The sequence below is a fragment of the Lontra canadensis genome, unplaced genomic scaffold, assembly GCF_010015895.1.
Source record: "Lontra canadensis isolate GAN:19392208 unplaced genomic scaffold, GSC_riverotter_1.0 scaffold27, whole genome shotgun sequence".
Taxonomy (NCBI): Eukaryota; Metazoa; Chordata; class Mammalia; order Carnivora; family Mustelidae; genus Lontra; species Lontra canadensis.
This window is the reverse complement of record NW_022631021.1, coordinates 1122096-1134304: the sequence shown is the minus strand read 5'-3', so window position 1 is coordinate 1134304 and position 12209 is coordinate 1122096. Positions and strand designations below refer to the sequence as shown.

Below are 12209 nucleotides of genomic sequence, written 5' to 3'. Positions count from 1 at the left end.
TCATTTGCATTTCTTCTGTGAATTGCCTGTTCATATCCTTCAACTAGATTATTTGTCTGATTTATATTGATTGAGGCAGTCTGTACATTATTACTGTTAACTCTTTGTCTGCCAGTAGGAACCTTGTTCTCCTCACTTGTAAGAAAAGTGTTAATATTTTAATATCCGTCAGATGTTTTACTTTCTAACTAGATAGTTCTCCCCCACCCTAAGATGATAAAAATAATTCTGTTAAGTACTTGCAAAACCTACTCTAACTAGGTGTGCTTTTTAAAAAACTGATTAAAAATAACCCTATTATATTTTGATGGGGGAGATTGCATGTAAGTGTATTTGGCCTAGAATCTTTCGTGTTTTGATATGAGGTAAAAATTTAATTCTTATTTTCCATGTTTATAGCCAGTCTCGGCCCCATTTATTGCAAAGTTAATCCTTTCCCTACTGATTTACATTCCCACCTTTGTCCCTGTTAAATCTTTTAATATACATACACATGAATCTGTTTCTGAATGCTTTGTTCTGTTTCATGGAACTGTTTGCCCATAGACTAGCAATCAAACTTTTAATTTCAGTGGTTTCATAATGTTTTTTTTTTCCCTTGTGGTAGGTCAGTCCCCTCCTATTTCCCCCCCCCCCCAAAATTTCTCTGCCATTTTGGGCATTTACTTCTTCCATTGAATTTTAAAATGAACTTCTGCAGAGGCCCCTCCCAAATCCCCTTGGGATCATTATAGAAATTGCATTAAATACAGAAGTTCATTTGGGTATAGTTAGTTGTATTTTGATCAATAGTATTTAATTACCTTGAGTCTTATCTCTTCAATACACTTTTTCGAGTCAGTCCTTGGCCAGAAAGCTTTGGTAAGTCATTTAAATACTGAACTCTTTGAAATGTCCACAAATTATATTCATGCTTTCTAAAATGTAGACCATCTGTCCCTAGGCCCTTGGACTAGACAGTGCCAATGAAAAGGGCTTGTACAGGAGGGGGGAAGCCCAGCTGCTCATGAACGAGTTTGAGTCAGCCAAGGGTGACTTTGAGAAAGTGCTGGAAGTTAATCCCCAGAATAAGGCCGCACGACTGCAGATCTCCATGTGCCAGAAAAAGGCTAAGGAGCACAATGAGCGGGACCGCAGGATATACGCCAACATGTTCAAGAAGTTTGCAGAGCAGGATGCGAAGGTATGTATAGACAGAACCACCTTGCCTTCGGGTATGTCAAAAACTGACCTTGCCCCTTTGATTTTTGTGTCAAGAAGGTTAAGCATAGGCTCATGGGCAGGTAGACAACCCAAGAGGCACAAGAATGGACAGAATGATTTCTGACCCGATCTGAGGCTGGTTTGGATCCAGAAGTAGAACAGGCTGTTCTGCTCATCAGACATACACAGTTGTGAGGCACTGACATGTCCATGGAAGAGAGGAGAAAAGGAAGTTCCTTGGAGATGTACTAAAGTTTGCTAGTTTTTAAAAAACAAACACATCAAGTATTTTTTCGGATAATGCTTCTTTGTCGGGACTTCCCATGTTCCCAGGAAACGGGCCACCATGGGGAAGGCCCACCATCATGCCCTTTACATCGTCAGCCTCCCCTCTAGCAAAGTTGTATTCTAGTCCTGAACTCCTCCTCCACTCCCCAGCCTTCCTGTCGCGGCACTCCCTCCTCCCTCCACCAAGCTAGTCACGTTCACCAAAGAAAAGTGAAAGCTACCCCCTCTTAACTGTTGGCAGCACTGCCCTCTTAGCCACCCAGGCAGGCCTGGCGCAGTATGCGCCATGCTCTCCTGCTGTCTGAGGCCAGGCCAGCAGTCAGCAGGAGCCAAGAATTACTTGAATGTTTCAGTTCTTTTGATTTCTTATTTGTTCCTCAGGAAGAGGCCAGTAAAGCCATGGGCAAGAAGACCTTAGAAGGGGTCACCAATGAAAAGGAAACAGAAAGTCAAGCGATGGAAGAAAAAGCTGGAGGCCACGTATGACCCCACGCAAAGGAGGGAAGAGCCCTAATGAACTCGGCCCCCTCCTCCATGGGCTTTCACCCAACTCAGGACTAAGCAGTGTTTAATGTAAAGTTTGTTAGAGTCTGTGTGAGTCTGGAAGCAAATGGCAAAACCAGTAGCTTCCCAGAAAACAGCCACCCTGCTGCTGCCCAGTGTGCTCCTTGAGGGGGTGGCATGGGACCACTCCAGGTGGAACAAAAGAGAAATGACTGTTGGTGTGGCGAGATTGAGCCAACAGCGAAGTCCAGCTCATTTCAGTTTCTGTCAACTTTCACTATCTAATTCAGGGTCCCTTGAGATAATCCTAACAATTTGAGGCGGTTAGGTTTTACATCTGATTAACTTTAATAGCACTGCAGAAACCTAAAAATAATGCGTCATGACTTTCTCCTTTCCTACCGTTGGGTGGGGGAGAAGAAGAGGAGGTTTTGTTTTTTAACTGACTGAAGTGCTAGCATTTTTACCCAATAGAACCCATGGGGAGAGGGGTCTGGAATCCCCTCAGGTTCTCAGCAGCACCAGACTCGAAAGCCAGAATCTCAGCGGTCACTTGCTTGCTGACTTAGTCGAACTCCCCCCTCACTAAGCCAGCCTGCTTGGGAGAGTGGGACTCTCTGCACCCAGCCTGGCCCTGGAGGAGGGAGTCTGTCCTTCCCAAAACGTTCTTCAGCAGTGATAATGAGCAGAGGGAGTTTCTAGATTAGCTTCCCCTGTAGTCGATGAAGTTCTGAGATGCTGAAATGTGAAAAGAGTAATTAGAATTGTGCTTTTTCCCCTCCTCTGTCCCTTGTAGGATGTAATGTTGAGTACAGTACTGCCAGCTAGCATTGCTGTTGCTCCATTTCTTATTACCATTCTAACCCTTGCTATTAAGATTTGAAGACCTGTTCTTACAATATCTCTGACCTGGGGTGGATTCATTTACATATCCATTTAGGATCCGCACAGCCTTTTTTTTTTTTTTTTTTTTTTTTTTGTCTTTAAAAAAATTACCGGCTCATAAACATGTATACTGGTTTATGAAACTTTACTTACACTCCTCTATCATGCAAAAAAAATTTTTTTGACTTTTTACTAAGTAGCTTGATTTTTTAAAAACAGTATCTGTGGAGTTGAAAAAGAAGGTGGTATTCTTGTACATTAAGGGTTTTCCTCACAGGTTTGGCATGCAGTAGCTTTCTTTTCCTGCCGATGGCTTCTTCGTTCTGGTGTGAGTTGTGAAAAAGAATATTGAAAACCGCTTCCCATGCAGACACATCTCACCTAAAAGCTCCAGTCCCACGGCAAGTCTTAAAATATATACACATAGTGAAATCTTGGTCCTCACAGGTAAGCGAGACTGAGCGTTGCTTTCTCTCCCTGTGGCCTGAGAAGCACTTGCAGGCCCACGTTTGCAACCGAAGGAAACAGTAGCTCCAACCTGGAACATCTCACTTGGTAAAATCCTAAAGAACACTGGCAATTACTAGTTTTTACCTTAATGGTGGTTTTAGCAAAAACACTTCAACTGTTAGGTTAGGACCCACATCGAAACATAAAAATAAAATCCTTTCCATTTATACCAGTCTTCTTCTCCATAGAACAAATGAAAATTAAATTGTTTCTCCTTTGACAACTAGAATCCTTTTAATTTTCCATTCTTGTCTTTTTTCATAAGATTTCTTTAAAAAGCCCCAGTCTCGCTGAGGAAACATGAAAACCAGAAGTCAATTTTGCTTTGTTTGCTTGACTCCTTAGTATTTGTAGCTCTGTTGACTAGAGCAGGACTCCAGTGAGGCCAATACTGAGATCTGATCCTAAAAAGGCCAGTTAGCTTTTTGCAGGTAACAACCCAAAAAACGATTCCAAAACTTAAATTATCCCAGCCAGTTGACTCCTGGGTGTGTATTATGGGTCACCTCATGGCAGGGGAGAGCTGGGGTGTGCGGGTGATTCTGAGCAAAGGATGGTGAGGTGCCCATCACCACTCGAGAAAAAGAAACTTCGTATATTCTTGTATCAAATTCAGTAATCTCAATTTGTCTGGATACCAGCAGATGTCTTTGAACCATCTTTCAGACTGCATTTGGAGGGCTGAGGCAGCATATGATGAATTAAAAACTTGTTTTTAAAAAAAAAATCATTCAGATGCACTTTTTTGTGTTCCTTAACCAAATGTGATTTCCCATTATTCTTGGGTTTTGTTTAAATAGTCCTCAGGCAAAGTCGTTTTGGTTGGAAAACTAGTATGGGCCAAGCTGAAGAAATGCAACCTCAGAAAATTGGCTGGAGACAGTGTGGTCCTCCTCGCTCTGAGGCAGACCTGAAAATCAGCATCGGGCTAAAGGAGTGATGCATCTTTGTTCAAATGAACCTAACCACCAGAAAAACAAGAGGAATTTTTTTTTTTTTTAAGATTTTATTTATTTGACAGAGATCACAAGTAGGCAGAGAGAAAGAGCGAGAGAGAGGAAGCAGGCTCCCCGCTGAGCAGAGAGGCCAATGCAGGGCTCGATCCCAGGACCCTGGGATCATGTCCTGAGCCGAAGACAGAGGCTTTAACCTACTGAGCCACCCAGGTGCCCCAGGAATTTGTTTTCTTGTCCCCTGGTAGGTTATTCCACCACGTTAACTGATTGTGTAAGGCAGGTTCAGTTTGGGAAACGAAGTGGTTTCATTGTGCCCTCTCTATGTAAAACGTGAACATGTGGCAGGGATATTCTGGGTTCAGCATGTGTTTCCTCTTCCTTAAGTAGCATATTTCATCAGATACTCATGGTTACATACCCTGAAGTCCTAAGGAGAGGCCACCTAGACTGCAAAAGAAAGGCGACACAGCTGTGGGCTGGTAGCGAGCCTGCCTCTAGTCGTTCCTACCACTGGCACCTGTGCACGGCCCTGGTGGGCTCCGGCTACTGCCTTTGAGTCCCTCAGAATTCCTTGCTTCATCTCCAGGTTGAATTTGACTCCTATCCCTCTGCTGCTAAGTTACCTGGGAATGAAATAATTCCCTTTATTTGCATGTGTTTGCTAAGCAAATAGTGATCATACGAGGGCTATTAAGGGTAGCCAGAGAAAGTTTCCCAGCTGTAAGTTTGTGACCTGGGTGATTCAAGGCAGCCTGCGTCCATTCCAGACCACAAGGAATATTAGTGAAGACCTTTGTCCACACTTGTTCAGCCTTCTTAAGCACAGTACACTGGGATGTATTCTCTCAGACTGCAATGCTGGGGGACCCACCAACATTTGTGACAAAATACACTGAATTTGAGCTGTTTAATCAAAATCCCAAAGCTCCAAATTCCCTGACCTAGCTGTATATTATTTCCATCAACTGGCTGCTTATGTGTTTGAATAGCAATGACTGGCAAAATTGTACATAAAGGGACATTCTTTCATGGCTTGAGAAAGTTTTCAGGAATCGTCATTCAGCACTTCCTTTCATATTTTTCTCCTACTTGGCTGACATTCGGAGTCGGGGGTAGGGACAGGATACCAAGAAAGTAATTTTCAATAATTTCAATTCAATAATTTCATCACTGCTGTTTGTATAATTTATCTCGATCGATAATTGCACATCAGGTACACGTGTGACCTTAGCAATACATTGCAGAAAAGGGACACTGCAGAGGGTAACTCCCAGGAGGACCTTTGTCAGCATCCCTTTGGGGCTAACCACTACCTACAGATGGGACAACTGGAGCATAGTACCCAATACAGGAATTCCTGAAGGCTCTTGGAGAACCAAGTGGAGGAGGACCCAGAATGGTGAAGTGGCCCACCCACAGTCATCCAGGTCAACTGATGGTCTCTCCCGATTCCAAAGTAAGTCTTTTTCTAGTCTGCAGAAGATGTGCTGACCACTGGAATGAGCTGTTGGTAGTTCTTTAAAATCCTCAAGCATTTGGTAAACCTGCAATGGCAGCAGAGCCATAGGCCTCATAATTCTACTTTGGAGTAAAAATAGGGGAAATGCACTAGTATGTAAAGGACAGGCATGTTTTGCTTTTTAAAGGATGCTCTGGCGAAGCTGGTCAAAGGGCATTCGAGAACTTTCCGTGCCATCTTTGCAGCTCTTTTATAAATCTAAGTGTATGGGTAAAATACTCTACCCAGCTCCAGAAATTCTGCAGTAATTTAAGGAAATAACTTAAGATGTATGCAAAGATTTAGTCCTAAGATAGTAATAGGAAGTAAACATACATAAAAGGGGATTAAGTATAATGAAGCATTACATCAGTGGTGTATTCTACAGTTAGTAAAATGATACTTTACAAATATTTTCAATGATACAGTATAGGAGTGCTGACAATACTGACTTCATCTTTGGCCCTCCCTCTTGTTCATCTTTGCTTAGAAACCTCTCTTGCGACTGTGTGTTCTGGGTCTTGGAGGTTAATACATCCCTTAGAGATGCCCACCAAAGGCGATGGAGGGGGGGCTTCTTTTGGACTCCCGTGAATCTGTTCGAGATCAACATCTGTTCCTTTCTGGTGCACAGGTGGTGCCACAAGATCTGATCAAAAGTTAGCTGTAGTTAGGTCCTTGTACACCCTTTGAGGTGCATGTGAACCCCCTGGTCTCGCTACAGTGCCCTTCAGCGTGTCCCCCTACCCTAAAATCTGGGGTAAGGTCTAGATCTTGCAGAGAACAACTATACAGCCACCATGGACCATCCTCCCTCCAATCCCCCACTATAGTAAGTTACCCTGAATAAAACTCTGTGTAAACCATTAAAAAAAGAAAAATGCTCTGGGTTGAGAGAAGGAATTTTGGTGTTTAGGTTCTTTTTCAGATCTTCTTCTCTGGGTATTAGAACACAACCCACCACCTTGGAGTCTGATTGAAGCAAGAAAATGCAAAGGTTTTCCTTTCGACTCTGCTCATTATGAGCAGACATTTAAATATTCCTACTTGGAGGACGTGCACCTTTATCTCCTTAAAAATTTTGACCAAGGAGATAAGGTGGGAAGAACAAGGAGCCAATGATTGGTATTTGGGGATGTCATGTCCAATTCTAGTTGCTCTGCTAACTTATTTGATGTCTGCTCACAGCCATCTTTTCCCACTGAGAATGCCTGATCTCATCAGTCTAAAAATTTAAGCCTACATGTATACTCTCACCCTCTACAGACATCAAAGTCTTCCTAAAAATGACATAGCCTGGACATACAGTTAATAATCATGTGACCACCACTGAGGGATCCAGGAACTCATTTATTCTTTGACTCCTCACTGTCTCAGTACCTAGTACACCATACCAATCCAGTACACAGTAGATGCTCAATAAATTGGTTTCCTGTCCTTTCTCATACAGCAGCCCCACACCTCGATCTCAGTGGTCCTTTATTCCTTTACTTGTTTTGATAATGTGGAAGCCAGAACCATGTGGTTTCCTAGCAATTCCTACAACCTGATTTTGGTGTTAAAGTCCTTGAGATGGTGAACCAGCAGCAATTTGAGTAGAGGGGGTGGGGCATAACTGCAAAATGGATCTGTGTATTCAGGCTATCCTGATTTTAAATCTGCCTCCAGTCACACTGATAACTCAAGAGTTCATCCTGAACAGATCAGGGAGGAAGATTCTGGGAAGACCGCAGAGGAGGAGGCACCAGAAATCTCTCTGTACCTCCACAACAGTTGCACTGGCAGAATCTGTCTAATATAACTATTTTGCAACTCTGGGGTCTATTGAAAGGCAACTTCCCAAGGAAGGCATGGATGGCAAGTTGCAGTCAGTTTCACTCAATTTCAAGTCTTAGCACCATAGCAGTTTACCCATCTGCCACCCCAGTCAGGCAGGAAGCTCTGCAGGTTTTTCTGGAGCAACTTCCACAGCAAAAAGCACTCTGCCCCTCAATATTGGGGATCACATTCTGCTGATGGCTGCTTCTGTTCATTGAGGTGCAAAAAGATGGGTAGCGTCATTTCACCTACCCCTGTTGTTGCAAGCTCTTCCCACTCTAGTGAAAGTGACTTCCAGGGAGATTTAAAGGGTCAGCAACCTTTTTTGCCCACCCCTCTTCATTTTTCACATTTTCAGCTTTTGAGAGGCAGCCATTAAAGACTAGAACATTCAGAAAAAAGCGTGCATAGTGGGGGCAGTAGGCAAGTGACAGTACATGTCTAGGAAAGAGCTCAGGAAAGACCTTAAAAAAGACATTACAGGAGAGGAGTCAAGATGGCGGAGAAGTAGCAGGCTGCGGCTACATCAGGTAGCAGGAGATCAGCTAGATAGCTTATCTAAACATTGCAAACACCTACAAATCCAACGGGAGATCAAAGAGAAGAACAGAAATTCTAGAAACAGAAAATCAACCACTTTCTGAACGTAGGACTGGCGGAAAGTGAATCCAAAGCGACGGGAAGATAGACCGCGGGGGGAGGGCCCGGCAAGTGGCGGAGCAACGGAGCACAAAAATGGGACTTTTAAAAGTCTGTTCCGCTGAGGGACATCGCTCCAGAGGCTAAACAGGTATTAGAACGGGGAAGCCGGCTACAGAGACAGAGCCGAGGAGTGAGCTCTCAGCTCAGGGTTACCTTGAACCAGTCACAGCCTGGATGAGCTCGGAGCGCGGCCGGAGGCCAGGGACACGGGAGTTATTGGGCACTATTCTCTGAAGGCGCACTGAGGAGTGGGGCCCGAGCTCTCACCTCCTCCGGGCCGGAGACTGGGAGGCCGCCATCTTCATTCCTGTCCTCTGGAACTCTACGGAAAGTGCTCAGGGGACAAAAGCTCCCGAAAGCGAACCCGAGCGGATTACTCAGCCCGGCCCCTGGTAAGGGCGGTGCAACTCCGCCTGGGGCAAAGACACTTGAGAATCACTACAAAAGGCCCCTCCCCGAGAAGATCAACAAGAAATCCAGCCAGGACCAAGTTCACCTACCAAAGAGTGCAGGTGAAATACCAACGAGAGCAGCGGAATTCCAGAGGAGGAGAAACCAAAGCACTGAACTCATGGCTTTCTCCCCATGATTCCTTAGTCTTGTAGTCTCGCAGTTAATTTAATTGGTTTTCTTTCTGGGTTTTTTTCCAATTTTTTTTCTTCTTCTGCTAATTTTTTTTTTAACATTTACCCTTTTTAACGTTTTTTTAACTAGTTTATCTAATATATATATTTTTTGTCCTTTTTTATATTTTTTCTTTATTAGTTTTCTTTTTATAATTGTTTCTTTTTTTTTTCTCTGAACCTCTTTTTATCCCCTTTCTCCCCCCCACGATTTGGGGTCTCTTCTGATTTGGTTAAAGTGTATTTTCCTGGGGTCTTTGCCACCCTTTCAGTATTTTACTTGCTCCTTCATATACTCTTATCTGGACAAAATGACAAGGCAGGAAAATTCACCACAAAAAAAAGAACAAGAGGCGGTACCAAAGGCTAGGGACCTAATCAATACAGACATTGGTAATATGTCAGATCTAGAGTTCAGAATGACGATTCTCAAGGTTCTAGCTGGGCTCGAAAAAGGCATGGAAGATATTAGAGAAACCCTCTCGGGAGATATAAAAGCCCTTTCTGGAGAAATAAAAGAACTAAAATCTAACCAAGTTGAAATCAAAAAAGCTATTAATGAGGTGCAATCAAAGGTGGAGGCTCTCACTGCTAGGATAAATGAGGCAGAAGAAAGAATCAGTGATATAGAAGACCAAATGACAGAGAATAAAGAAGCTGAACAAAAGAGGGACAAACAGCTACTGGACCACGAGGAGAGGATTCGAGAGATAAGTGACACCATAAGATGAAACAACATTAGAATAATTGGGATTCCAGAAGAAGAAGAGAGAGAGAGGGGAACAGAAGGTATATTGGAGAGAATTATTGGAGAGAATTTCCCTAATATGGCAAAGGGAACAAGCATCAAAATCCAGGAGGCGCAGAGAACCCCCCTCAAAATCAACAAGAATAGGTCCACACCCGTCACCTAATAGTAAAATTTACAAGTCTTAGTGACAAAGAGAAAATCCTGAAAGCAGCCCGGGAAAAGAAGTCTGTACTTACAATGGCAAAAATATTAGATTGGCAGCAGACTTATCCACAGAGATCTGGCAGGCCAGAAAGAATTGGCATGATATATTCAGAGCACTAAACGAGAAAAACATGCAGCCAAGAATACTATATCCAGCTAGGCTATCCTTGAAAATAGAAGGAGAGATAAAAAGCTTCCAGGACAAACAAAAACTGAAAGAATTTGCAAACACCAAACCAGCTCTACAGGAAATACTGAAAGGGGTCCTCTAAGCAAAGGGAGAGCCTAAAAGTAGTAGATCAGAATGGGACAGAGACAATATACAGTAACAGTCACCTTACAGGCAATACAGTGGCACTAAATTCATATCTCTCAATAGTTACCCTGAATGTTAATGGGATAAATGCCCCAAACAAAAGACACAGGGTAGGGGCGCCTGGGTGGGTCAGTGGGTTAAGCCGCTGCCTTCGGCTCAGGTCATGATCTCGGAGTCCTGGGATCGAGCCCCGCATCGGGCTCTCTGCTCAGCAGGGAGCCTGCTTCCTCCCCCTCTCTCTCTGCCTGCCTCTCTGCCTGCTTGTGATCTCTCTGTCGAATAAATAAAATCTTAAAAAAAAAAAAAAAGACACAGGGTAACAGAATGGATAAAAAACCAAAACTCATCAATATGCTGCCTAAAAGAAACTCATTTTAGACCCGAAGATACCTCCAGATTTAAAGTGAGGGGGTGGAAAACAATTTACCTTGCTAATGAACATCAGAAGAAAGCAGGGGTGGCAATCCTTATATCAGATCAATTAGATTTTAAGCCAAAGACTATAAGAAGAGATGGGGAAGGACACTATATCATCCTCAAAGGGTCTGTCCAACAAGAAGACCTAACAATTTTAAATATCTATGCCCCTAACATGGGAGCAGTCAACTATATAAACCAATTAATAACAAAATCAAAGAAATACATTGACAATAATACAATAATAGTAGGGGACTTTAACACTCCCCTCACTGAAATGGACAGATCATCTAAGCAAAAGGTCAACAAGGAAATAAAAGCCTTAAATGACACACTGGACCAGATGGACATCACAGATATACTCAGAACATTCCATCCCAAAATAACAGAACACATATTCTTCTCTAGTTCACATGGAACATTCTCCAGAATAGACCACATCCTGGGTCATAAATCAGGTCTCAACCGGTATCAAAAGATTGGGATCATTCCCTGCATATTTTCAGACCACAATGCTCTGAAGCTAGAAATCAATCACAAGAGGAAACTTGGAAAGAACCCAAATACATGGAGACTAAACAGCATCCTTCTAAAAAATGAATGGGTCAACCAGGAAATTAAAGAAGAATTGAAAAAATTCACGGAAACAAGTGATAATGAAAACACAACAGTTCGAAATCTGTGGGACACAACAAACGCAGTCCTGAGAGGAAAATATATAGCGGTACAAGCCTTTCTCAAGAAACAAGAAAGGTCTCAAATACACAACCTAACCCTACACCTAAAGGAGCTGCAGAAAGAACAACAAATAAAGCCTAAACCCAGCAGGAGAAGAGAAATCATAAAGATCAGAGCAGAAATCAATGAAATAAAAACCAAAAAACCAATAGAAGAAATCAATGAAACTAGGAGCTGGTTCTTTGAAAGAATTAATAAGATTGATAAACCCCTGGCCAGACTTATCAAAAAGAAAAGAGAAAGGACCCAAATAAATAAAATCATGAATGAAAGAGGAGAGATCACAACCAACACCAAAGAAATACAAACAATTATAGAACATACTATGAGCAACTCTATGCCAACAAATTCGACAATCTGGAAGAAATGGATACATTTCTAGAGACATATAAACTACCACAACTGAACCAGGAAGAAATAGAAAACCTGAACAGACCCATAACCAGTAAGGAGGTTGAAACAGTCATCAAAAATCTCCAAACAAACAAAAGTCCAGGGCGAGATGGCTTCCCAGGGGAATTCTACCAAACACTTAAAGAAGAATTAATTCCTAATCTCCTGAAACTGTTCCAAAAAGTAGAAATGCAAGGAAAACTTCCAAACTCATTTTATGAGGCCAGCATCACCTTGATCCCAAAACCAGACAAGGATCCCATCAAAAAAGAGAACTACAGACCAATATCCTTGATGAACACAGATGCGAAAATTCTCACCAAAATACTGGCCAATAGGATCCAACAGTACATTAAAAGGATTATTCACCATGACCAAGTGGGATTTATTCCAGGGCTTCAAG

The 12209-nt window shown here is 42.6% G+C and overlaps 1 protein-coding gene across 5 annotated transcripts in view; it reads left to right on the top strand.

Annotated features, from left to right (window-relative positions):
- Nucleotides 1–4105, top strand: part of FKBP5 (FKBP prolyl isomerase 5) — a 115687-nt gene extending 111582 nt beyond the window's left edge. For all 5 annotated transcript variants that reach the window (XM_032864316.1, XM_032864312.1, XM_032864313.1 and 2 more), the window contains 2 exons: nucleotides 944–1183; nucleotides 1873–4105. In XM_032864316.1, coding sequence (XP_032720207.1) covers nucleotides 944–1183; nucleotides 1873–1977 — 345 coding nt within the window. In that variant the 3' untranslated portion in view covers nucleotides 1978–4105. The remainder of the gene's footprint in view (nucleotides 1–943; nucleotides 1184–1872) is intronic.
- The last annotated feature ends 8104 nt before the right edge of the window (nucleotides 4106–12209 follow it).